The 27,007-nt window shown below is 39.7% G+C and overlaps 1 protein-coding gene across 1 annotated transcript in view; it reads right to left on the bottom strand.

Annotated features, from left to right (window-relative positions):
- The window catches only part of LOC144002766 (mediator of RNA polymerase II transcription subunit 13-like), a 56,034-nt gene that overhangs the window by 24,595 nt on the left and 4,432 nt on the right, over positions 1 to 27,007 (bottom strand). The window contains exon 2 of the mRNA XM_077498260.1: positions 5,581 to 5,818. Coding sequence (XP_077354386.1) covers positions 5,581 to 5,818 — 238 coding nt within the window. The remainder of the gene's footprint in view (positions 1 to 5,580; positions 5,819 to 27,007) is intronic.

The raw sequence follows: 27,007 nt of genomic DNA on the forward strand, positions 1-27,007 counted from the left end.
AATATCTCTCTCCTGTTGTGATGAAAAATTCATCCTAATGATGAATCATCTCATTATTCGCACTCACAGATTGTGCTTGTGCGCGAGTATTAGCACTGCGATGACTACGCACAATAACCTCCAAAAATCTGCTGGGTTGTCATGAGCCTGCAGCTGGATGAAAGTACAGTACTTGCACTCTGTACTTGAGTAGAAGATAATTGTATAAAAAGACTGAAAGAAGTACTGATTCAGCTCCTATACTTTAGTTTATTTCAGTCTATACTTCTATTCTTTTAAGTACAACAGTAAGTTACTTATATTATGTACATGTTTTGGTTACAGGGCACAGAGACATCTCTTTTCAAATGTATAGACAGTAAACCATCAGAAAAATAATCAGGTATAAGCCTGAAAAATCTGCTTGGGGACAGAAATGCTTGGGAACATATTTGTACTTTCCACCACTGATGATCACAGCATATCAAAAGTTCAACAATATCATACTGTACTAAACTAAACAACTGAGTGTATTCATATTTACGACTAGCTTCCAAAATATGTCACTTTCCCTGCGGCTGAGCAGGCAACATGTTGATGACTCAGCCCATTCATCTTACGCACTCATAAGCAGCACTCAAACCATATTTTTGCTACTTTTTTTTTTATATACAGCCGACACATTTCAGGCCAACCCATTTAAGACGCCACTTAGTGTGAGCACAGGCTGCTTACAGAGTTGCCATTGAAGCAAAGACAATATCAGAGAGGGGGTGACACTCCATCCTGGCTGCTCGCACTCCTGGCACTATCTCAAAGGCATCATTTATTTAGACTTAAGCACCAGTAAAGAGATTTATCACCTTCAAACAATAGCGGCGCTCTCAACATTTAACTACGCGGCTACTCAGCACTTCTTCACACCGACACGTTCGGTCAGCGGGTTCACGGGCGGACGTTGTGATTACAGGATGGTCTCTTCTTTTTGATCGCTTTGAATGTCACAATTGCTGAGAAGGGGAGACACATTAGGCAGATCAGGGGTTCGAAAACGTTTTGGGTCCAAGACTTTTTCTCAAGGACCAAACACAAATTAAAGCTGACGACCAAATGTACCCGTAAATGTCATGAGGGACAGTCGTAACCTTACGATAAATCCTTTTTTTGATGGTGAGGAAATCTGTTTTTTGGGTTTGTTTGGGGGTTTTTTTGCAAAAAAACTAAATTGCTACAAGAACAAAGACACATTTTGCCTGAATATGAATGAGAAGTAAGTAGTAATCGTATGACGATTATAATAAAATATTTTGGATAAAGTCATGAAAATTTTGACACAATTATTTTTCTGGAGAAAAAAATATCATGCTATGGAGAATAAAGTGTATTTTTTATTTTTTTTTTAATGTCAGAATCGTTATAAGCGCACATAAAAAGTTGCAGTCTTATGAGAATAAAGTTGGATAATTCCAAGGACTTCTCTGTAATCAATGCCAATTAAACATAACTACAACAAGCACACCTAAATACCAAAGGAATCAAAAAGTTGCCTATTTTTGAGAAAGTTGTGATATTATTATAAATTAATTTATTGTAGTAAAAAAAAGTGATAATTATTACACTAAGAAAGGCTTATTTTGTTTGCATAAAAAGTAATAATTTTACAAGAGTAGTTGTATTTTTCAGAAATAAAAATTATCATATTAACATTTAGGTTAAAGCTTAACAAGAGAAGAAAGTCATTAGAGACTAATACAATTTATTCATTTTTTTCCTGGAAAAGAAATTTATTCTCTTAAAAAAACAAAACAAACACTTTATTCTATTTAAAAAAAAAAAAAAAAAAAAAAAGTAATAAAGAAGAAAGAAATCACCACCAGGAGTGAAGTAAGCAAACACACATTAACGGTGTAAAACTTTTGTTTTGAATTTTTGGAAGCTAGATCCAGGATTTGCCATTGACTGAAGTCTTCGGGCCACTTCAGTACATTTAGCTAGCTCGTGTGGTGGCCTGCCGAGGTCAAGATAAACACGTCAAATCCAGACAAATTTGCTATCTATCTTTCGTGTCTCGCTGTGCAAACGCATTAGCCTGTTTGCATGGAAAATAAGCAACAGGATGGCTCGTGTTTTCATTTGCTGGCTTGTACTGAGAGCTTCAAGACTGTGCAGCCCAGGAAGGTTCTGTCAAAAAGCCTGGGAACGACTTTTTAAGTAGGAAAATATCATTTTCCTCTCACAGTGCCAAATTGTATGTTTGTTTTTTACTTTCACCAAGCTACAGTGTATAAATGTCTAAATTGTTATTATCATGAGATAAGTACAATGACACAAATTTGAAATAATAAATTTGATAAACTATGTAAAACAAATACTGGTATTATTATGAGGAAAGTTTGAAAAAATTTTGTAGTATAAAAAAAACTACAAATAAAATTACAAATGTACACCTGTTCAACTATCTATGACAGTGACGTATAGTGACAAGCAGAACAATTTCATATTCTGCCGCTAGATGGAAGAAGTTAAATACTGTAAGTGGTGTGCCGTAAGTTTTTTTTTCTAAGGTTTGGAAACACAGAATGTTGATGGATGGAATTAGTCATTAATTGCCTACCATTGTAAAGAAATTAATTTCAGAATTGCCCGCCCAAACCTAAACAGCTGTCCTTATTTGAACAAAGTTAAAGTTTAGTACTGCAGCAAACAGGTCACCAGATTGTCACATTTTAAGAGCCCTCCAAAATGGCATGTTTGTCCAAATGTTAGCATTGCATCAAAGAGAGCAAGCCATTTTCAACACTTTAGATTAGTTAATAATTCGTAGAAATGTGGACTGACCAAAAATATAGATTTCTGAAAAATTATGAAATTTGCCAAATTGTGACTTATGAGGTTTCGGTCCAACGCCAGTGGTATGCATTTTGGACTAGTGGATGAGTACCGATGATGCCTTGTCTTATTTCATGGTATCGGTACATTCAGTTTTTTGATCCGGAAATACAAATTGGAAATGAGAAGAAGAGAAAATTGCAATTAATTTCATACAATTTAAAAGAAAAATGCTATATGGTGATATATGGGTCTTTTATTGAAATTATCTGTCATTGTGTTTTTTGGTGGAGCAGAATTTTTTTATTTATGTATCAAATTGATGTATCAAAAGTACTATTGGTACTTTGATATCAATGACTAAGACTTGAGTATTTGTACAGGTGTCAGTCTGAATAAAAGTGGTATTGAACATCCATATTTTTCTGTCTCAGTAATATAGGATTATTATGAAGGTTATTTTAAGCTCAATGCATATTTTCAGCATGAGCTGTCAGTATCACTTTGCAAGTAAAGCAGTACATACAGCGGAGTGCATTTGGTCGAGCGCACAATAGATTTCTCCCGCGAAGCCTAATTTGTGCCTGAGCACCACGCTGAGCTTATTTCTCCATCCTGCGCACTTCCAACAGGCTATTAGATGACTGCGTGTTGCCAGTCGTATGTCTGGAACAACAATATCAGCGTACAAAAGGGCCGCTCTGTATTACACATGCTGGAACAAAGGGCTTTCGCCGACATCTGTCAAGCATCCGCATGCTGCGCCTTCAAAGCTCTTTTCGTGGCCAATTCTCACTATCGCCACAACCTCTGCATCCACTCTCCCATCTTCTCTTGTTCTAATGAAAGCAGCGGCAGAATAATATAATCCCTCTGCCGCCTCCCCCGCGCTCGCTCTTCCCGCGGCTTAGTCGATATGTTGGATTTCGACACACGTGCGCGACCAGATAATGCAAATGTTTCTATAAATAGGGGCAATAGTGCTGACAGTAGCAGTCTCCCAAGTGCGATAGCGCCGTGTGATTTCGCTCACGCTCGCGCGGCGCTTCATAATAGCGATAGTACCCGAGCAGCATATAAACACTTGAGCTGCAAAGCAAACACATTATAGATATGTGCTATAGGAAGCTCAAATAAAGGACTTTTCTTAAACAAACAGCACAAAGCCCGCCGAGGACTCGACAGCTCGCGCCACCAGGGACCTTTTGTGTGTTCGACAACAACAGCACGTGTGCGTTGAGCTGCACTAAAAGGAGGGCTTCGTGTTATGACATGAATTGCAATGGCGGCTCTTTTCAAAATCAAGGACAAGGCAAGTGAGTCTGGCACGTATTTTTAAATAATGGTGGTACTCAGTTTACGATGGTCCTTATATACAAGATTTCCAGATTACAAACGGTGCACAATGGTTTTGTTTGCACAATGAGGTAACAATACGTGGTCAAGCAGCACAAACAAGCACACTCAGTTCGCGCTGCACTTAGCGTTTTTTAATTAGAGTGGTGCCCTGAGATGTAAGTGACCCAACTTGCGAGTTTTACCAAATATGAGCTATTATCATTCGGCCAATTTTCTGCTCAAAATCACTTCACAATACGCAGCACTTAAGCAAAGAGTAAACCAAAAAAATAAAAAATAAAGTAAAATTATTACTCAATTTTAATGTCATTCCAAGTTAAAGTTTACTGTCACTCAACATTAAGCTAGGAGAATTAAACTGAGCGTTTAACAAACATACATTAGCTTTTAGACCACTAGCTTAGTGCTAATGCTAACACATCATTGAGACACCTGTACAGTATATGCCTTTGAAGGTGCTGTTTTTCCGTTGCAGTTTGTAAACACAAAATTCAAAACCAGGGTTCCCCAATTCCAGTCCTCGAGGGCGTGTGTTGGTAGGCGGAAAATTGGAAAACCTGCAGGACTCCGGCCCTCGAGGACCGGAATTGGGGAACCCTGTGCAAAACTGACTCTCAAAGAAGCCAAGGACAGCAGCCAACCAGGGACGAGCGTGAAACCAGACCACCAATCAGGAGTGGGGGTTCACACCGCCAAATTTGTATATGCAAACAAAACATGGGACTCAAACTCCTCTAACAGATTCGCAGAAACAGTCCACCAATCAGGAGCGGGTGTTCGCACAGTAAAATTTGCATAAGCCACTGATAGTAGCATACCTGGCTTGGCTAAAAGGAAAATGTTTAGTCTCTGCCCAGAAATGCCAGGCCAAAACAAATCCTCTGGACTACACATTTAAACAACTGATATTTGAATACAAACAATGCACAAACTCAATTACATGTATACAAATATACAACAGCAACAGTACTCAGTCATATATTCTTTATCCTCCGTGAGGAGTTGAGCTGTCTATACTGTACAGACTGAGTATAACCATTTGTCAGTTGTATATTGCCCCCAAGTGGCCAAGGTAGGCAAAGGTGTAAAAGTGTCTAATTGATTGTCATTACTATATGTTTACATTAAAATAATAATAATAATAAATTCCATTTATTTTTTTGTTTTCTTTGGGGGGGAGATTGGCACGAATTAATGGCATTCACATTCATTTCAGTGGGGAAAGATGATTTGATTTGTATTGTGAATGTGCTACATAAATAAAGATAGTATTTTAAGGGAATCTTTTTCACACACTATTATTTACTTAACTGTGTTAGAAGATCTAATTGCAGGGTCATTATGAACATCTCAAATTATGTCCAAAGACTTTGGTAGACGGCTAAAAGAAGAGGATCAACCCTTCTCACTCACCTTCCAACTCATGATGGATGACGTCCGACAGGTTAGGCTCGTCGCCCCACCAGAAGATCCACAGCTCCTTGGCGTCGGGCTTGATCTTGCGGCGCCACACGCACAGCAGGTTGGCCTGCACACAGCGCATGAAGCTGCGCAGGACCGGGTCATCCTGGGCGGGCGCCGAGATCACCGGCCCGTACTCGCCGCCGCCACGGAAGTTGTAGCAGCGCCATTTGATGCCCGTCAAATCCGCCTGATGGGGAGAGAGGGAGAAACGATGATTAAAACTCCCAGTCAGGTTTTGTTCTTATCAGTCATTAGCATCGGCGACGGTTCATTTTTATTTTTTATTTTTTTTAAGTTATAGTAAAGGTTCAAGTACCAAACAGCGTGAAGGCCAAGTTGCAATTGTTGCTTTCTGTTATCATTCCAATGAATGAATCACCTTTTGTAGATCTCATTATTGGCGCAAACTCACTAACTTTGGTGTATATCCTAAGAAAAGTGATGGTATTTCATGGTGCCTACCAATCACAATCACAAGGCCTCGACTTTCAAAGCCACACACATTCAAGGTTACAGATAATACAGTGTAGAACAGGAGAACAGTGACATAAAGAGGACAAAAAATAAATAATACAATTAATATATGAGCTCTATTTCATGGATTGTCATCTCATTGTTGTGAGTTCTGGAGCATAATTTCCAACAAACGAGGGCCTAATGTACTCCTTTCCTCACACATGGTTGGGATTGATTTTTCTTCATTTCTGCAAAATTGTTTCGTTTTTATTGCCGTTAGTTCGTTACCTGGTTAGTTAGTTCAAGAAAATGCAGGAGGTCTGTGATTTGAGCAATTTACTGAAATCGTTCAGTTGCCGGAGGTCTTTTATCTTTGAGTGCCATTCTAGTGCGTATTTATTTTCCTACACCCAGGATGATATAAAGCAAGCACTAAGCATGAATCAATAACGTGAGTGTGGCGAGGCTTTTACACTGCAATAGCACTGTTGTGTTTCACATGAAAAAAACAGAAACATCTAATGCGATCAATAACTCCTCGGAGGACGTCCAATTACGGTTGGCTACTTCCTGTTCAAATTCACGTGTGCATGCGATGTCTTGCTGGAAAGTGACAAAGAAGCACTGAGTTCACTGGAGCGGATGCAACGCACAGCTTGTCTATAGTATGGAATAATAAGGCATACAGTGCATAACACAGTGCAAAGATTAGTCACTCCATAGAACACACTTTAAATGTTTTCCAACTTATTAAAACACACTTCAAACACATTATGAGGACATTTGGAGACGAAAAACTGTTAATAAATGTCGTGTTTAAACTGCTGATTGACCTGAAATATTATCCCCCCCAAGAAGAAGCATGGGCGTCAATCTGGGGGTGCAATAATGGGAAGACTTTCTGGAGCCCCCAAGCATGTTGGGGGAGCCCCGTCAAACTCACCCACCACCCCTGATTGAGAACGCATAAGCCCTCAATAAATAAATAAATAAATAAATAAATAAAATAAATAAATAAATGTTTGAGTGCCAGATAAAGTAATGCAGTTCACTATATTTTTCATTTGAGATACGTCATCTGGAAAATATTGAGCAGCCGTCCCACAGTGACCTCTTCCCCAACCACCCCCACCCCAATCCCCACTCAAGGAATGTCATTGGGGGGGCCCTTCAAGATTCATGCAACAAATCGTACTGGAATCAATCTGTGGATGCTAACTTGTTACAGTATGCCAAGGCCGTGTGTCTTTATATTTTAAATAACTGGCCATATTAAGATCCTAGATTGCAACTCTTCACACATCTGGTGACATAAATTAATGCCTTGGTGGAGATCTGCATTATCTACATGCCCTTCTTGGGTCTGTGTTGTGTGGTAGTTTGTGTTGCCATGTTTTGCGCACAAGTGCACAAAAAGAATTGCAGAAGACAGAAGAGCATACGGGGTTGGTTGTTTTTGTTGGGGGTGGGGGTCATTGCATAGCCTCCTCCCTCTTGTGTTCACTCAGCTGTCAGTGTACTGTAGAGCCATCCAGGAGTAATTTACAGCCAGCCTAAATTTGGATAGCCACACACAATAGCTGTGGACAACCAGGCAAATTGATTTTTAACATTTAAACATTTTTGTAGTAGTAGTAGTAGTAGTAGTAGTAGTAGTAGTAGTAGTAGTGGAAGAAATGGAAGCAGCTGGGCTAACTGTTAGCTTATCTGGTAGTTTCACTTCAGTGATAAGATAAGAGAGAAGTTAGAATCGCCACACAAGAGAGCTTGCGAGATAGCCACACAATTTGCTTTTTAACATTTCAACCTTGTTGTTGTTGTTGTGGTGGTGGTGTTAAAAATATAACAAGCTAGGCTAACAGTTAGCCAGTCTGTTAACGCCACTGAAGTGGCAAACTCTTTTTGACATTAGTGGTAAAAGACATGCAAGACAAGTTAGGCTAGCCACAATGATAGCTCAGGAGCCTCACAAATAAATTTTTAACATTCTAAACTTTTTTTTGTAGTAGAAGTAGTGATATTTGTAGTAGTGGAAGAAACACGATAAACTAGGCTGTTATATGTTAACTCCACTGAACTGGCAAATTCTTAACCTTGTCATTTTTACTGTGGTGGTTGTGAATGAATGACATTTGAGACACATTAGGGCTAGCCACACACAATACCTACATAAACACTAACAGCCACACAAATCAATCTTTAACACTTTAACTTTTTGTTGTTGTGGTGGTCGTAGTAGTAGTAGAAGAAATGTTAGAAGCTTGCAACCTGTTAGCTCAGCTCCACTGCAGTGGTAGATCCTTTTTATTTATTTTTTTATTGTGGTGAATGATATGTGAGACAAGTTATACACATTATCAAGCACAGTCAATAGTACTGTAGCCAGGTGTTAATCACAGGATGTCATATAATAAAAATGTTGAACACGTTTACGAGTGTTGGTCTATGCTATTTTTTAAGGAGATTGGGAAGGAAATACTTTTCTAACACAAACATCACAAGATAATCTTTTAGAGATAACTGACTATTAGGCCTTTGCTGAATTTGACTAGAATGGGACAAATCACACTCAAATTAGGCTCGACTAACAGTGTGCGTTAACTATGTCCAAAAGTCCATCCAAAGACAAGCAACAATACACTGCAGCCTCTCGCATGTGCACAGCTGCATGCCGAACGCAGCCATAATTACAAACGAGTCCCTTCTATAATGACAGTGCGTGTAATGGGAGATATAAACATTGGCGCTGAGATAAGCCCTGCCCTAAAATTAGCCACGACAAGGTCAAGGATGCTGCATCTTCCCCCCCAAAAAAATAGAAAAGAGAGGAAGAGGGAGAGAGACATCTGCTTGCACTGCTTCCTCGTCACTCCCAGTCAGTGTCAAAAGTCCTTCCACTTTTTGACACTGCTGTGTACTGCTACTGGATCAGGGAGGAGGGTATTTGGGGGGGTAGAAGGGTGGTCATGCAACCTGTCAGTGTTGTGTTCCGACACAAGCGCGGAAGGCAAAATGTGCAAACTTCCTTTCTGTGCGGTGTGTCGGCGAATCCCGCCGAGCGCTCGTGGGGATTACTTAAGGAGTGCGGTGACATGCTTGCAGTCACACACACACACAAAACAGATGCGATGATGATGATGATGACGTACACACCATGCTGGATGCGCTCATGGAAACAGACACCTGTCAGGAGACAGACGTGCACTCAACTTGCCTGCCTGTCACACCTGCATCATCTTTTATTTAAGCTGTTTTGTGGACAGTGGTGCAGTAAACCTGCTACTTTTTGTGAAAAAAGTACAGCGCTGCTTTGAGATACATGTGACCCGATTTATAAGGTTTATCAAGATACAAGCTATGACGACGCGCATAGTGAATGCCTAAAAGACCGCAAGTCAAGTAAGTTAGCAACTCTAATTGAAGTAGATAAACTGTTCATGGTTCATTTGTCTGCATTTTAGCATATTGTAACTGAAATTGTTTGAAAAGGACATGGAAAGAGCACCTTGACAAAAATCGCATTAAAACACAATATTGAGGAAGACATATGACAGATTATTTTTTAAGCGTATTCATCCCTACAGTTTAAGGTTTCAGTTATTTAATATTAAATGGAGATGTTTCTGTTTAACAGAATCAACATAACTTTGCCTTTAATTAAGTGCGCTTGCTTGCTAACCCATAATGGGAGTCTCCATAGACATGCTAACAAATAGCATCAACGTGGCCGAGGCTAATATAACAATACTCCCAGACTTATATTCTTTATCCTCTGTGAAAATCTACTATTATTAGTGCAGTTATTGAGCTACAGTGTTTGTGAAAGTCTTCTTCCTTTGTGTCTGCATAACAGTATTACACTGCTCCCCGTTGACCAATTCATGTACACCAGAAGGAGCCACATCGGGAATTATACAATTGATAAATGATCAAATGTGTTTTATGTTGTATGATGCCAACAGGTTGAACCCAGAGTTATTCCTACTTCTGTTTATTTCCCATGGGATAAATTGCTTTCAAATCAAAACAAATGGGACATCCTGTGCACTAGATTACAATGAGAGCTGTTCCTAATATTTGGTCTCTTTAGATACCGGATCACTGTCATGCTCATGTTCAAGACTCTTTTTGTGCAAATTATTCATTGCACGTGGAGGCATACAATATAGAATAGAAACACCTTCGCTATTCTATTATTCAGCGTCTGAGATTTCTCATCACGCAAGAAAGATACTATCAGCCTGTTATCATAACGCATTTACTAAATTCACACTTTAAACACGAGTGAAAGCGGAGGAAAAACCCCCGTCGACCCTGCAAATTAAATTATCTGCCGTTCAATCGGCGCGTTTAGTGACAAATCAGCGCTGCAATCTGCCGCACAAACAAAAACAACCTTTTATCGTCACGGCTTTAATGGTACGGTTGTTAATCGCTGTGAGGTGGATACAGAGAAGAGTAAAAGCACAGCTGCGGTGACACCTCACTCAACCCCGAGGTTCAAGGATGATTCTGAGATTAAGATGGTGGATGTGAGTGTTACCTTTTTGTTTTTCATAAATATCATTTATAGCAATGGTTCTGAATTTTTTTTTAAATACTCCTAAAAAAAAATACTTATTTCTCCAAGTTACACAATTATTAACATAAAGGAGCAAAATTTGTGTTCAAAAATATTATAGTAACATGTAAATGGCAACTGTGGAAAAGCTAAAAAATATAAAAATATATCAATAAAGGTTGTCTCTTAAACACCAACAAAAAGCAAAGAGGTGAAAGGGAAAAAGCAACTGTGTATTTGTCTTCCTCTGTCAATAACAGCTTCATTCTTGTGATCCTGTCGTTCACTAGGTCGGTCGGTCGGTTCAATTTAGGACTCGGCGCCGGACCCAAAAACAAGAGCTTTCCCTTCCACCACTAAAGCGGTGACCTTCCTCTCACCTCTATTATCTTTGGCCATCTCTGCTCACCCTCTCATCTTTCAGCACTCCCTCACCGTCACACACTCCCTTTTGGGAGTGTCTCGAGAACCCTCCCCCAATATAACCCTTCGGTCATCTGAGTTAAAAGTGAGCAGAAAAGACAAAAACTGCATTCCCATACATTTCTCACATTTGATTTGAATACTTTGGCATTAAACAGACCACGGGGATGTTTCACATTCAGCCACAAGAGTTTCATTATCTTTATGTCAATTGTAACCTCATACAACCTTTTGTTTTACTGCATGTATAATAAAGTGGACAATGTTCCTGCCACTTCTTGATATTATCAGTTTGCTTTTATTAAATTGTGTCCTGTCACGTCGACTCAAGTTAGCATTTTTCCCTCAAATACTTTAAATAGGTCTGCAGACTTGGGCCCATTAGTGGAGCCGAGGTTTCAAAGCAAACATGGTGAAGCAGCATTTGGCTGTTATGCGGCCCGCAAATTTAATAAGTTGCCAACCAAAGTAGAATCAGCGACAAGTATAAATTCTTTTAAGCTTTTTTAACTACTATTGCTACTTTTGTTGTCTTTGCTTTGTGAATGTCTTCAGTTGTCTAGTTTATTAAAGCGGAAGTCAACCTTAAACATTTCTTGACAAAAATATGTTATATGTGACCTCACTAGTCTAAACATGACATTCTGATTAATATTACATTTGTGGAATATGTTATGAAGCAAAATTCAGCCGTTTTTATCCTTCTCAGGCAGGCGGCCATTTTGCCACTTGCTGTCGACTGAAGATGACATCACATTTGCTCAGGGCTCAGGCAACGACCAATCACAGCTCACCTGATTTCTGAAGCTGAGCTGTGATTGTTTTTTACCTGTGACCTGAGCAACTGTGATGTCATTTTCACTCGACAGCAAGTGACAAAATGGCCATCTTCTGATATTGATAAAAACTGTTGGATTTTGCCGCTTAACTCATATTCCATTAACGCAATATTAACCAGAATACCGTATTTAGACCCTAACCCTAACCCTAACCCGCTACATAGAACATATTATTGTCAAGAAATTTTGGGGGGTTGACTTCCTCTTTAATATTTTTAAGATGTGTCTTTGTGTGAAGCAAACTGAGTAGTCATGTGTATAAAATGTGCAATATAAATAAAGTTACCTTGCCTAAAAATACATTTAAAAAAAGCAATCGCAGAGAAACACCCAATGCAGTGGGGGGTCACCATTTCTGAAACCGCAGCATAAACAAGTGTGTTAACTGTATCGTCCTGATGAAAACAAGGTGACCTGCAAGTGCAACTCAGGCTTGGAATTACTGCATGTATGTGTACTCCAGCAGAAGGTCAAGCTCGGGACATGTCCTCATAATCGTCATCATCCATTAGCGTAGACAACAGAGAGGCTCATTTCCTTACACCGCAGAGGTTTATCATAGTGCAGTCCTGAAGGGAGACGTGTGCATGTGAACTGAAAACGGTGCTCGAAAATAGATAGGAAACATTTGTTGGCTTCATATCGGCAGGCAAAGGCAAACCTGACCAATTTTCAGACAACTTTTAAAATGTGTAGTTTTTTTTTTTTTCAATCCCCAATCCTATAATTTAGACAGCAGATTGACACATATGATATGACCTTTGACCTTACAGCAAACTAGAGTACACATCTTGATTCGGATTATCAATGAAACCATTGCATGAAGCAAAAAAAAGTTGAAAATTGTGACATGTAGAAAAGGTCGAAGCTCTAATAATGAACTGAACTACGTTTGAGCCGGAGGCTAAGCCACCGCACGCAATCATGCCTGGATAGCAATAGAAATCAATAAGTCTCGATATAGTTGATATATCAAAATCATAATGTTATTGACTTGGCTTAAGGCAAGATTCCCTGATAAGTGGCTTGACACATAACAGAGAATGAACCAGTATGACATGACCATAAAGCACCTTAGCTCAGAAAGCAATAAAAATCAATACGGTTCTTGCCGTGACAAATTTGAGACTCCTAGAATGGTGACAAGAATTCATTTCACTGAGTCAGATAGATTCATATTTTTAACATCTTAACACATTTTAAAAATGACCCCCCCAACAGAATGACAACAATTTAAATTGGATTGGATACAGTTGGATGTTGAAGAATCATTCTTAACAAGTCCGTAGGTGCATTCCTACATATGAGGACTTTCTAATAAACACGTCATGAATTGCTGAGAGCCTCTGTGTTTTTCCAATACAATCTGGGAAAGCAATAATATTGGATAATACGGTAATATAAAATAGGCTTCGCAACTCGCCTTGCCTGGGAAAGAAAACAGTTCATTTTATTATTGTATTAAATTCCTTAATTACCAAACTAAATATATTCTTACCCACTTCAAACTGTGTGTGTTTAAAAGAGGCCGAGAAAAGGAATATTACTCTTAACAGGCGCGTGTAGCTTTTAGCGGCCTTGTATAATTGTGGCTAATGCGCACAGTGGACAACTCCATCAAAGCTGACACACACTCTGCAAGCACGCCATCCAAGAGCAATGACACTTTTTTTTTTCTTTCTCTCTCTCTCTCCCTCTTCTCACACAAGGCTTTGTAGAGCCTCGCGAGCTGATGGGCTGACAAAGGAGGCCCTTTAGGCAATTGAGAGACGGCTTGTATCAGCAGTTTTACCTCGTCGGGCACAAGTGAGACACTTGTTCTGGCCGAGTGGCATCGCTTTCTCATCAACTTCCAATCTGCTTATAGACGCTTGACGAGTTGCCAATATTGAGGCTTCGCGTGTGATTCACGCCGCTTTTGTCATAAGTTATCTTCATCAGGCCGTCATGGAACATGCTCGCGTTCATGTCAGAGAGCAAGGAGAAGTAATGTTCAATATGTCAAAGCATTTAAGTACAGTGGTGCCTTGAGGTAAGAACAACTCATAGTACACTCTCGAAACTGTTGGGTTTAAATAACCCAACATGGGTTATTTTTAGCCCAGCATAGAATACCAAATTGGGCTATTTTTTTTAACTAGCAGTTTTAAGGGTATACCTGAGGGTATAACTAAGGGTATAGTTTTAAAGGTATTTTAAATGCACTACTTTAAGGCATAGGTGTCAAACTGCTAGTCTCGAGTGGTATACCACTCGAGGGAGCCCACAAACTCTTGCCACACTCTGAGAATCACTACCTTACACTCGAAAAAATCCTGGGTTGTTTTTACGTGTTGTTCCGATACCGTTTTTTGGCCCCCGATACCGATTCCGAGAACCAGCTTTGCAGTATCATCTGATACCGATACCATATCGATACCTAAGGTTTTTTTTCCTCAACATGAAAAAGCTGTCCTGCCATTGGTTCAGAGCATTCAAGGGCCAATCGGATATCTTAGATCGGCTTGCAGTGAACATGTCACATCAGTGAACGTCATGCACGAGCAAGCCAAGACACTGCATCCAAAATCCTATATTAGCTTTGGAAGTTTATTTAAAATTTAAAAGGAAATTTAATGTATCATTTTTATGTCAGGGGAAGCTGTCTTCTTAGAAAATGTTGGTAATGAAACTAGGGCTATTATTAACCACAGCTATGCTGTTAACCTGGTAACCTATGTTTTGGTACACCCTTAAATATGCTGGGTCAAGAAAATTGTCCGGCCCACTAACTTGGGTCAATTTGACCCAACTTTGGGTTGTTTTGTACAAAATAACCCAGGAGGTTGGGTCAAATTGACCCAATTTACAAAGCTAGTCCAATTTTTGACCTAAAATTGGTCATTTTTAACCAAGCAATTTCACTCTTAAAAGTTCAGATTTGGGTCCAAGAAGGGTGAAAAACTATACTCTATAAAACGGCAAAAACTGAATGTGACCCAATCGTCTTCTCTTATTTTGAACAAATAGGGTTGTCTTGCACAAAACAACCCAAAGTTAGGTCAAATTGACCCAACTTAATAGGTCAGTCCAATGTTTGACCAAGCAGTTTTAGGGTGTACACGTGATGAATGGAAGCTACACTCTAAAAACAGGGGTCAAAAATGACCCAAGTATGGGCCAAAAATGGACCGATCCTCTACTTGGGTTTATTTGACCCAACTTTGAGTCAAGAAATGGGTCTTTTAGTGTAAAAAAATATCGAATATTGGTCTGATTCTTGAATTGGGTAAAAAAGAATCAATAATTTGGCTCATTTTGTATAAAACAACCCAGACATTTGGCTCAAAATGACCCATAATGGATCAGTCCAGTTTTGATCCATAATTGGGTTACCTTTGACCCAAATGGTTTTAGAGTGTACACCCTTAAAAATGCTAGGACTAACCTGTTAGCTTGGGTGAAGTTGACCCAACTTTTTTTTTTTTTTTTTGACAACAAAATAAGAGTAAAGTTTCTACCCATTCTTGGATCCAAATCTTAATCCAACCTGCTGTGTCAAAATCCTCTCCCCAATAACCAACCATCCATAGACTCGGTCTCTTTTGTAACAAGCGCTGGGTTAACTATTTCACCCAATTTGTGTTACTTTTGACCCAGCAGTTGTAAGAGTGTAGCAAAGTCAATAGAGACAAAGACGTTAACAAACTAGCGGTACAAAAAGGAGCAGTGGACGACTCTCCCCCCCTCCATCAATTAGCCAGCTGAAATCAAATTAACCCACGAGGAGTCGCGCTCCCCTCGGGCGTCTTCCAACACAAATGAAGAGCAATGCGCATTACTGCACTAGTGAAGGAGCGCAAGTACCGACCCAAAAGCGGCAAACAGGTGCGGAGGGAGCGCGGGGGGATTGGAAGCAAAGCGGCCCCCGGGGCTGCCAGGCACTAAACAGATGCTTTTCCTTCGCTTTGTGCCGCCACCTCCGCCCAAACGCACAACGCAGGACGACGTCATTTGATCTGCGCCATGCTGCAGCGTGCGGGCCCTGGGAGGTGAGCAAGCCAAGTGACCTAATTAGAGCAGCGAGAGTCCCCCGGGCTGAGTGACAGATAGAGCTGCCAATCACGCGGCGGCGAGCGTCCGTCAGAGCCGCCGCCGCCTCACCTGACACAAAGAGGCGGGCAGCGGGAGGCCGCGAGACAGCAGCGTGGCCGGTCGGACACAAATAACGACACACAAAGCCTCCCGCATCCAACTGCTGTCAAAGCATCGCGGGATGGCCTGAAAAGGGTGAATCCCGCTTTGCCTAAATAATTAAGGCACAAATAAATAAACCAGTCGGCCTCACTAGTGTCTGTGACTTAATTAAGTGTGACGAGGCGCGCAGAAATGAAGTCAAGACAAAAGACTCGCAGAACCGCCACGGAAGACACAGAAGCACAAAATTGTTGCTAAGCAACATACAACAGCTGCAGGATTTTTCTCTCCTGCAAACAAAGGAAAAGATGAGGCAAGAACAAAATATTCTTTGTATCTATTTTTGTATTGCTCTTTGTGTCTAAAACTAGCAGCTCACTTCTTTCGTTTGATATATCGCACACGCAGATAATTTGCTTGTTGGAATATTAGCCCATTTTCTTGGCCAACTTTTTTTTTTCTTTTTTTTTTTAAGAGACTGCTGTGGGGAACATATTAATTAGCAACTGGGTGATATTCATGATATTCTTGTTCTTTAGGGTTTCATCTTTAGTGGAGGTTTGACAAAGGCTGTGAGTGCACTCAACCGGTCCAGGCAACCAATTAACAGTTACATGACTAATAACAGTATGACAGTCAAAACAATTACAACACTAACTCTTAACGACAGAGTGACACACCTTGTTCATCCTGTAAGATAACATGAACGCACATGAAATGTGTCAAGGAAAATAATGATTCAATCATTGAGATCATTTATTTAGATCATCATATCTAATAGTGCTGCCTTTTTCTGTAACTCTCTCCACAGACATGAGTGGAAATTGATGGAAATTATGGTCCATGTTTTTAATAAAGTGAAGACTTGAGGCCGATTTTTTTATTTTATTTTATTTTTGTCTCGAGTTAGATGCTTAAAAGTGCTGTTAACTTAGAAACTAACCCAAATTGGGTAAAATCGCTTAACCCAGCACTGAGCCCAAACGGAACCAAGCCAATACAGTACTGGGTTATTTATACCAATCATATTGGGTTGAGGATACGACCGACACTGGGTCAAGGTTTTGAGCCAACGAGTGGTAAAAACTACTTGGGAAATGTTCCTCACTTGTACTCTAGTAGTCTAGCGGGCATCAAAACTAGCAATATGCTTTTGGTGGGATGTCAAGCTCATTTAAAACTGCACGTAAAAATGTAAAATTCTATACAATATTTTCAAAGGCAAGTTTAAAGCTACCCTTTGTAACAATTTGCCCAAAAAATATCTTTACAATTGCCTTTTTATTTGACAATTTATGATTGCAACATTTTTTAATTAGTACATTAACACATAATGTTATGCCAGCCTCTGGCCAATATTTTTCAGACAGGATTCGGGTTTGAATTTCCCGCCCTTTGTCTGCGGATGTGATGTCATGTGCGCATTGTGCATGTGAAAAGGGGAAAATGCAGTTTCATTTTTCAGTCACAGGTGGCAGTAGCAACTCAAAATTCAATTTTATCGCGTTTAGTAACTTTAAACAAATGTGGGAATGAAAATGCGCTAAAATGCACAACACAGTGGAAGTTATTTTGCCTGGCTGGGAGCCCACTACCCCTAAACTTCTGCTCCTAGAATCGCCACTGGTGTACTGTTTAAAATATTTTAAAAATAAATGGTTAGGGTGCAAACAACCCACCATTTAACTTTTGTTAAATGAACGCCTTGAAATTAACTGAGCAATTCAGTTGTCTTGTATTGAATTACTCTGTCAATGTCTATGTGCAATTCTATAATAAATGATGTAAAAGGAGAAAGAAATGAATCATCACTGTTGTTAGCTGATCAGCCCCGCATGGAGGCGTCCGTGCCTACGAGTAGCAAATAGTGTTATTGTTCCTGAAATTGGCTAAATGGAGCATAAGTGGTATGAAACATACCTCATTTTGCTTGCAATCTGCTGCATCGATTTTTTTTTTTTTTTTTTTTTTGCGCTTTCGCCAGCAGTGCAAGAGTGGAAAGCATTCATGAGTCAGGAAGTAGTCATGGCCATGCCACCGACTTGAACCTGGATCTCACCTGGGCAGGTTCGGACTCGCAACAGGCGGCTTGGCTCGCTAATCTGCTGTTTACTCTAAGACGCAACAACTGCAAGTCCACTAAGCTAACACGTTGAGCTCAATCTTACGTAATGCTATGCGTTTCCACACAAAGGCCTCATGTTCTCATCTCTGCTTTTATTACTCAAAAGCTGAAATTGAGCTGTACACATTTCTATGAGAAGAAAAAAAAAAAAAAACAAGAATCATGGACCTAATTCGAGACGAGCGCGAGGGCGAATCGATGCAACACAAACGCTGTGAATCAACAGTCTGCACACGTGTTTGTTCTCCTCAAGTAGCCTTGTGATTGGTCACAGATAATCTCTTGGCGGAACATGAGCACATGATGATCATTAGAATTTGCAGCGGCGAGCAGACAACACCATGTTGTCTCGCTCCCTCTCTCTTGTTCGCCGGATCTAAAAGGAGCCCTTTTAACCTAAGTGGGCTCTGGACGGCGGCCAAGTGGGATACCGGCAGAGCCGTTTGGGTTGCAGGAAATATGTGGCCACTTACAAGCTTGCGAATGCGTCCCTTAAATAAAGTTCATTCTCGTTGTCAGTGTGGCTTCCGTCGTTAAAAGATTGGCCTTAAGATAAAGACGCCTCAACCAAGACTTGAACATTTGTCACCTGCAAAATCAGTGGCTACGTGGGCTGTTTGGACTCAGTTTCGTATTGAAAAGTAATGTAGCGTTTTGGGTTGTTTTCACTGTTTTGGTCCCTGAAGCTCCAAAGTCTTACTAGGAAACTTTTACAAAAATGACCCAACATTTGACCTTTTTTTTTTTTTTTCTGCTCACTACAATGTCGCTAGCGGCATTTTAGAAAACAGACCAATGCAAGTTCTCACATATCCTGACTTACATGGTTGTATTTTCACTCAAGTTAATACAAACAGTGAAGCACCATTTATCGTTCTAAACCCACCCTTATACCCACCAATATACTGTACATATAAAAACAATCCATGCTTTAAAATTGCAGAGTTCAACAAAAAATCCGTTTCGAAGTTAATTGCTTCCAATTAACTTTTTTTTTTCTCCTGCGAGTAACAAAGGAGGGAGGGAACAAGACAAAAAACTATAAACACAGATGCTTTTTTGTTCTGATTATGTAAAAAGTCCTTGAAAATAAATAAACATGCCAGCGGGTACTCATTAGCTCCAAGTTCAACATGTGTAGCCCACGAGTCTGTTCTAAAATTAGCTCACAAATGATGGGACACTGTGACGTACTAAGAATAATTAAAACAGGAGAAGGTCAAGTTTTATTCTATTGCACATTTAAAATAAAACACAGTAATACTGCATCCTGTGGTGTGGCAAGAGTACGTAAAGAGAAATTTCTGTTTTGCCCTTCATAATTTACTTGTACATGTTAAACCTGTTTAATATTTCCAACACCGATTTTAGCAACATGATTACAACATAAGAAGAACTAACCTAAAGCTACAAGTAATAGCTAGCCTAGCTTTTTCTATCGCTTCTTCTACTCCATCTGCTTTGTATTTTTCGGCAGTCTGGATGCACTGAGACACCAAGCTGCCTCTTACAGGTCAATGTTGGTACTACAACATTTTTAAAGTTTTGTTTTTAAAAATTGGGGATGCGTACAGCTTTGAGCATGCAATGCAGGCAAGCGCAAGTTTGTCAAAACTAAAACAAGGGCTGTTTTCACTTTCAGATAAAACCAGACCAGCACATGCTTGTTGTATTTCATCATCCAATTTCTTGCTGTTGACCGGGCTTGCATACTACACTGTTTTCAGGCACGTAAGCACAACAAATTACAACCTGATCTCGGATTTAGATTATAAGCGTGTTAAATAGGATTTTCCAGGTTAAGTATAACTGCTACTAAATGCTCAGAATCAGATTTGAATCAAAGCTGATTGGACATTAGAGCTCTCAACCTGAAAGAAGATTTCTGCCAGTATATGAAGTAAAGATTTATTGGAAATGTTGACACCTCACCAAAACGTAATAGAAACATCCTTTGCTGATAAAGAAAGCGGTAGCTTGAAAAGTAGACAAGAAGTTACGCAGGAGCAACCGCACGCAGATGAAAGTATAACACGCTTGGCAGAGGTAGACCGTAAAATGTATTGGAAGGCAGAATAATCCGTGAAGATGTGTCTGAGCCAGATGGAGTGTCTCTGCCCGAGATAACAAGAACATCCCCCTGATGCAACATAACAGCTAAATTCGTCATAAATAAGAGCAGCAGTGGAGGCTGCGGCGGCGTGACAATGATGTGTTTAATCTATCCATCCAGGACTCTATCTGCCAGTCTTTTGCTCGTCTGCCAAGCTAACTTTCCAGGAGCCAGCTAGCGTCGCTCGCTGCCAATCCAGCCTTCCCGCTCAGCCTCCTGTCGCCCAGCGCACATGCTCCAACACCAGCGGGCACTAAGAATAGAACACAGCTGGCACTGCGGGACTTACATATTTCACACTCGGGCCACAGCGCTCTCAAATACCCCTGCCCACGTCTAGTCCCGTTTACCAACACGGACGGGAAGCCAGCGGTGGTTGCCTCCCTACCAGCCTCCAGCATCCCACCCCCCCTTTGAACTGATCTTCACCTCTCTGGATCGACGTTTTGATAAGATCCAAGAAAACACTTGTTGGGAAGAGGGAACATTTCTGACATCAAGTAAGTCCTACGCCGTAGTTGGCGCCATACTGTGACAGACTGACACATTGGCGAATCATCATTTGTGTTAGGAAGAAAGGTCTTTGATCATTTTTTTTGTCATTGTCTTAAATTAAATTTGTATTTTTTTATGTATTATTATTATTATTATTATTATTATTATTATTATTATTATTAAAAAATGATTTGGATGGATGGATGGATGGATGGATGGATGGATGGATGGATGGATGGATGGATGGATGGATGGATGGATGGATGGATGGACGCTACATTTGTATTTTTTTTGTATTTTACTGGCATCTGGAAAAAGCATCCCTAATAAAAACATAAACCTCATGAAATACTTAAAACCTCAACCCACATTCCTGGATTCACACTTTATACAAAATATCCACCAAAATTTTAATTTGGCGAACAAACAGCAATGAAACCATAACCATATTGGGACTTAGCTGAGCGCTGACCTCCACCAAGGCAGAACAATCCTACTAAAATCAGTGCAAAATTATTCATGCGTATGCTAAATGTAGTTTTTGGAATTCAATTTAATTTTTAAAACTGCAACCATAAAATGTTGAGGAATTTTTTTAAGCGGATTACAGTTGATTCACGGATTACTATCAATATTTTTAGAATCGATTATTTTCAATCAGACACATTTTTACTTTTGATTAAAATGTATTACTAAAGCCTTTTTTCCCAGATTACTGTTTTTTAACCAGATGTTGTTCATTTCGGATTGTTTTGTCATCCAAATTTTAACAAAACTGAAAGAAAAATTGCAAAAATAATAATATAAAAAAATAATAATAATAAAGCCCCATGGTCTGGAAAGCAACGTGCCACGCCCATCAACAGCATTTTATGAAAATCAGTTCAGAAATCGTGACGCAATCCTGCCAACAAACATCAATGAAAGCATGGCCTCGTTGGTAGAGGTAATCAAAGGAGACGTCATAAAAACAAGGCATGAGCAAGCGAGTCATTGAGTGTGAGCACAGCCTCTTTTTCTTTTTTCTTTTTTTTTGGTTCTTTGTGATTCCCTGCAGCCACCCCACCCTCATCGCACGCTCGCATTATGCTACAGTGGCACAGGCGTGCTGCACCGTAGATGATGTCATGGTGATACAGGTGAGCCAGCAAAGGTGGTCAGAGCTAACCTAAGACACAATTAAGCATCCTATAATTGATAAAGTCTCAATCATTGCCTAAGCTTGAAGCCCAGAAGAACAACAGAATTGTTGTGAGAATGTCTAACGTGATGGGAGAATGGCCTGAAAAAGTCACCAAGAAAAAAAAAAAGCATTCAGGTAAAGTACAAATAGCTGAGAAGTCTATAGTAGAATACAGTAAAAGTACAATAGCGAAGAATTTGTATGTTGTTACTTGCGACCACTGTGAGCCAGTAGCAGCCGGAGTCAAGTCCCACACTGTGATGACAAGGGTCTCCGGCAGCAGTGACAGGGCCAGATTAGTGGGAGGTGCCACCACAGGCACTCAAGGTGAAGCCGACGATGGCTGTCAACAGAGTCGGGCAAAAAAGCGGAACTCGGGCCAGCGCCGGGTTCAGCGGGAAGTGACCAGATGGAGGCACTGGAGAAGAGTAGCGGGTGGGAAGTTGGCTCGGAAAAGCTGGACTGGTTCTGTCCTTAGTTGGAGGACGCCGCCATGGCTTTTTTACTGACTTTCAAATGATGGCTGTGAAAAAATTCAACAATGCACACACTATCACTGCTTTGTTATGATCATTAGTATGTTCCTTTGCTTTCATACATTTGAAGTCCTGTTTTATTTAACTGTTGTTTTATGATCCTTTGCCGTATAGTATTTAACTTTAAAACAGAGTGGGGGAAAATTTTGCTGATTTTTGGAGGTATTTGAATGGCATTTATTATTTTGTGTTGTAATGTTGTAATGCGTAAAAAAAAATATAAAAATAAATAAAATACATTCTTTTATAATCAACAAAATTCTGCTATTTTTTTACTCCTGAAAAAAAAATTAAAATAAAGACAAGCATCTTATCTTCTTTTGTTTGTCCCTTAACACTTGTTCCTATAAAGATTTACAGGCAGACTATTTCACTGCTTTACGACACTTTGTCTTATGCCATTATTAACTTTACAACAGAGGAAAATCGGCAAAAATTTGCCTTTTTTTTAAGATGTTTTTTGTATGTGAAATATTTGTATGTCATTATCTTTGCCTTAGGTCACGTGTTAGTGTGCAAAAATGATGGCCTAATAAATAATAATCAGCCTTTTTTACTCCCAAAAAAGCAAAGCAAAAACAAAACAAAATTGTATTTTTTTTTTACTATAGTACTTGTTTAACTTTACAAGAAAAAAAAAATTAGCAAATATTGTGCATTTTTGTGTGTGTTGGGGGTCGGGGGTGTCAAATGTCATATTTGTCTTATGTCATGTTAATGTGCAAAGGATAAAACAAATTGATAATAATCTGCCAATTATTTACTTACTAAAACAAAACAGCGTGAACTTCACAATACTTTGTGCTATAGCATTTAACTTTACAATAGAGAAAAATCTGCAAAAATCGGCAGATTTTTTTTTTTTGCAATTTTTTGGATGTAAATGTTTGAATGTCATTATCTTTGTCTTATGTAAAAATGCTAATGTGTAATCCACAAAAAACTTATTAATATATATATATATTTTAAACATAAAAAAAAACATCCACAAATATGTGAAATATGAGTCATTTCCACCCTGTATGCAGTAACTTCTCAACTGTTATAAAACGATGTTAAAATAAATTGTTTTCGACGCAGCACGTCCTATTAATCTCCCGCTCCTGTCGGACTTGAAATTTCACCGCTCTTCGCTCTCCCGTGCTTATCCGTGAGTCCTATTAATAAAAAAGAAAAAAAACAAAAAAACAAAAACAAACAAACAGCCCCGTGCTAAAAAGACACGACACCACTCCTGATCACCTGCATCTCCTTACAAGCCGCCGCGCCTCGTCCACCATAAATCAAGACGCCGCGCTTAATGGCGCTCCCACAGCTGCATAGCTTAGCACTTTATTTCTGGGCCGGACCATCACATCATTATTATAAAGGCGGGATCTCTATTGGAATACAGTTTGTGCTAATGAGCGCCTCTTAGTTGATCACATTAGACCCTCCACTCGAGGACACTTTAATTACCAGCGGTGCACTCCTCGCCCGTTGAGGGGGGGGACACAAGACGTCCTCTAATTAAAGAGTCTGCATTCTACCTGTGTTTGCACAAGCCGGCGTCCTTGGCGGGGTTGTTTTCACAGCCCCCAACCCCCCTTCAAGTCCATAAAACATATATACTGTGTGCATGTGCAAGTGTGGCTGGCAGATTTAGTGTGTTTCCAATATGAGATACATACTGCATGTTCGTGTGGCCATGTGGGTGCCTTCAATCTCCGTCCTGTTTATGTACGTGTTTGAAGGTTGTCTCCTGGGTGCGGACGCCACCGGGTAGCAACAATATGACCACCTGCACTTGGACTGAGAGCCACTATAAGAGCTATATCTAAAAAAAAAAAAAAAGAGGAACCCTGCACGAATCATGTCTTCACAATATTTTTCTTTAACCATTTTGATTCCAGTTTTAAGATAAACATTTATTAGAGGTTTACCCCCATTCACGAGGGTTCAAAGAGGTATTTAACTGAAGTTTACTGTCAAAGTAGGCCTAAATGTAAAACAGAATAACCAAGCGAAGCAAATTATGTTAATGCTAACAAACAATGCAAAATGCCATTGACATGTTAATATTTAGCATAATGGGATATTCAATACCACTTTCTTCAGACCGATATCAGTACAAGTAGTCAGCTCTTGAGTAGTCACCGATGCCAAGTGCTGATAAGTACTTCTGAATTTAATAAATTAAATTTAAATTGAATTAAATTTAATTTAATTTTGTGAATTTGAATGAAGTACTTCATGAATTTTATTATATTTATTCAACCCTTGAATTACCTCAGCTTATCACAACAATTCCACCCCAATCCCACTGTAATGCCCTCACACGTGGGCAAGGAGAGCCACATTTGCTGACGCACATTGAATGGGACAAATGAGTCAAACGCACAAATATAAAATGAGAAGACTCACAACTCCAGCCCCTGATGTGATTCACTAGGCCACGCCCCTTAAAGGCACGCATCCAACACAAATACTACAGTAATCACAAACGTGCCTTGGAGCAATAAAGGCTGGGAAATTGCTTTGGATTGTTCAGGTGTACCTAATTTAGTGGTCGGTGAGTGTACAAAGCACCACAGTGGAGGCTTCCTGTGTGTTGCTCTTTTTTTTTTTTCTTTTTTTTTTAATAGTCTCCGCCTTTGCTTAGCTTGAGTCACTGTTACAATAAGCTGCACATGTCCACAGCCAGATGAGTGTTCTCGCTCCCTCTCAGCCCTCCCTCTCTCATTATGCTCCCTCGCTCTTTAATTTTCTCTCCCTCCGTCTGACTCGCTCGCTCAAACGGGGGCTGAGGCCAGCAGTCAGGAAATGCACATCAGTCATAATACTTTCCTAAAATGAAAACAGATTCCACTGCAGTCCCTCAGCCCCGCTCGCTCTCGCTCTTTTCCTCTGTGTCGGAGCTAAAAAACATTCCCCCACCCCTCGTCTCGTCCTCCGCCCTTTCCCCTCCTCCGTCGCCAGCTCACGTCCTACACAGGACTCGTTTTGCATCCCGTCACAGATGGATAATCGCGGGCACACAAGACAGTTGATTTGCCAATGTATGGCATGAGTTGATCCCAGTGTGTGACGTCGCTGATGGACATCTCACGACAGTAACGCACCTTGTAAAGTCCCATCACATCTTCCTCTTCCTTTCTGTCTCCATTTCTTTTTTTATGATAATGATGCAAGTTGCAGTTACAAGCAGTAAATCAGTGAGAGCGACAAGGTTAGCGCATGGAGGAATGCAGTAAAACAGGTTGTCAGACTGCTTAGCCAAGACCTTTTTTATGTTACAACATAGGTCAAGTAATGCCCAGTTGATAATAAAAAGAGGCCGGCTACACTATTTTTCACATTTGAATAGAGATGAAAGTGGTCACACTCTGTCTGTAAAAGAAAAAAGGAAAAAGTAGTAGGGTGTTTTGTATCAAAAAATGGGACAGTCAATCGCATGCTTGGGTTATTTTTGACCCTACTCTTTTTAGTAAAACTTGTGTATAGAAAAAAAACAATACTAAAATAAAACTAGAAGCTCTGATTTAGCTCCTGTACTCGAAGGGGAGCTTGTAAAAAAAAAATGAAAGAAATCACTTTGCCATACTTTTTAAAACTGTCATTATATACTTAACAGAATATTAGTCAAATAATCTGTGGGGAAAATCTGCTCTTTCTGGCCCCATCTTGCACCACGAGTTGAATTTTAAGAAAAAAAGTTTAATCACCTGTTTAAGATTTGTAATTGATTATACATGCTAAAAAAAAAAAATAAACAAAAAAACATAACATTTAGCGTTACAGCAACACTCCATTACGAATAAGTCACTCATCCTACCAACATAACAGCCATGACAAATGCTGTCTTGTTTACAGTGCTAATGCTAGCTTAGTTTTGCTACTGCTGCGATTTTGTTGAAGGTATTTATGGGTTCTCTGTTCCCAAAATGTTGCTAACACTGTGAGCTGAATAACAAAATTGTTACATTAGCTAATAAAAAAAATATATACCTTACTTGTATGGGATTTTTTTTTAACTTGCTGGTGTTTAGCAACACTTCATTCGGAATAGGTAACTTGTGCTACCAACGCAGCAGCAATGGCTAGCTTAGTTTTGCTAAACCTGCGATTTTGTTGAAGATTTTTATGGGTTCTCTGTTCCCAAATTTTTGCCAACATTGTGAACTGAATAACAAAAATTGCTACATTAGCTAATGAAAAATTACACCTCACCAGATTTGATGTAAATATTTTTTAACCTGCTGGTCTTTAGCCTGGCACAAGACATGACACATTCACCATGAATCATTCTTGCAGCCGACGTCAAAAAACTCTCTTAAAAAAGGCCATGTTGTGTCATGGTTGTTAAAACTGCCTGGATCACGTTCCTCCATGTGGCTGCTGTTCCTGTTTTTTCTGCTTTCTAAGCTCCAAGATCAGTCAAGACCTCAACTTACAATTAACTTTCTGTACGGTTTTGTCATCTACACGGG

The sequence above is a fragment of the Festucalex cinctus genome, chromosome 15 (genome assembly GCF_051991245.1).
Source record: "Festucalex cinctus isolate MCC-2025b chromosome 15, RoL_Fcin_1.0, whole genome shotgun sequence".
In the NCBI taxonomy this organism is placed as follows: Eukaryota; Metazoa; Chordata; class Actinopteri; order Syngnathiformes; family Syngnathidae; genus Festucalex; species Festucalex cinctus.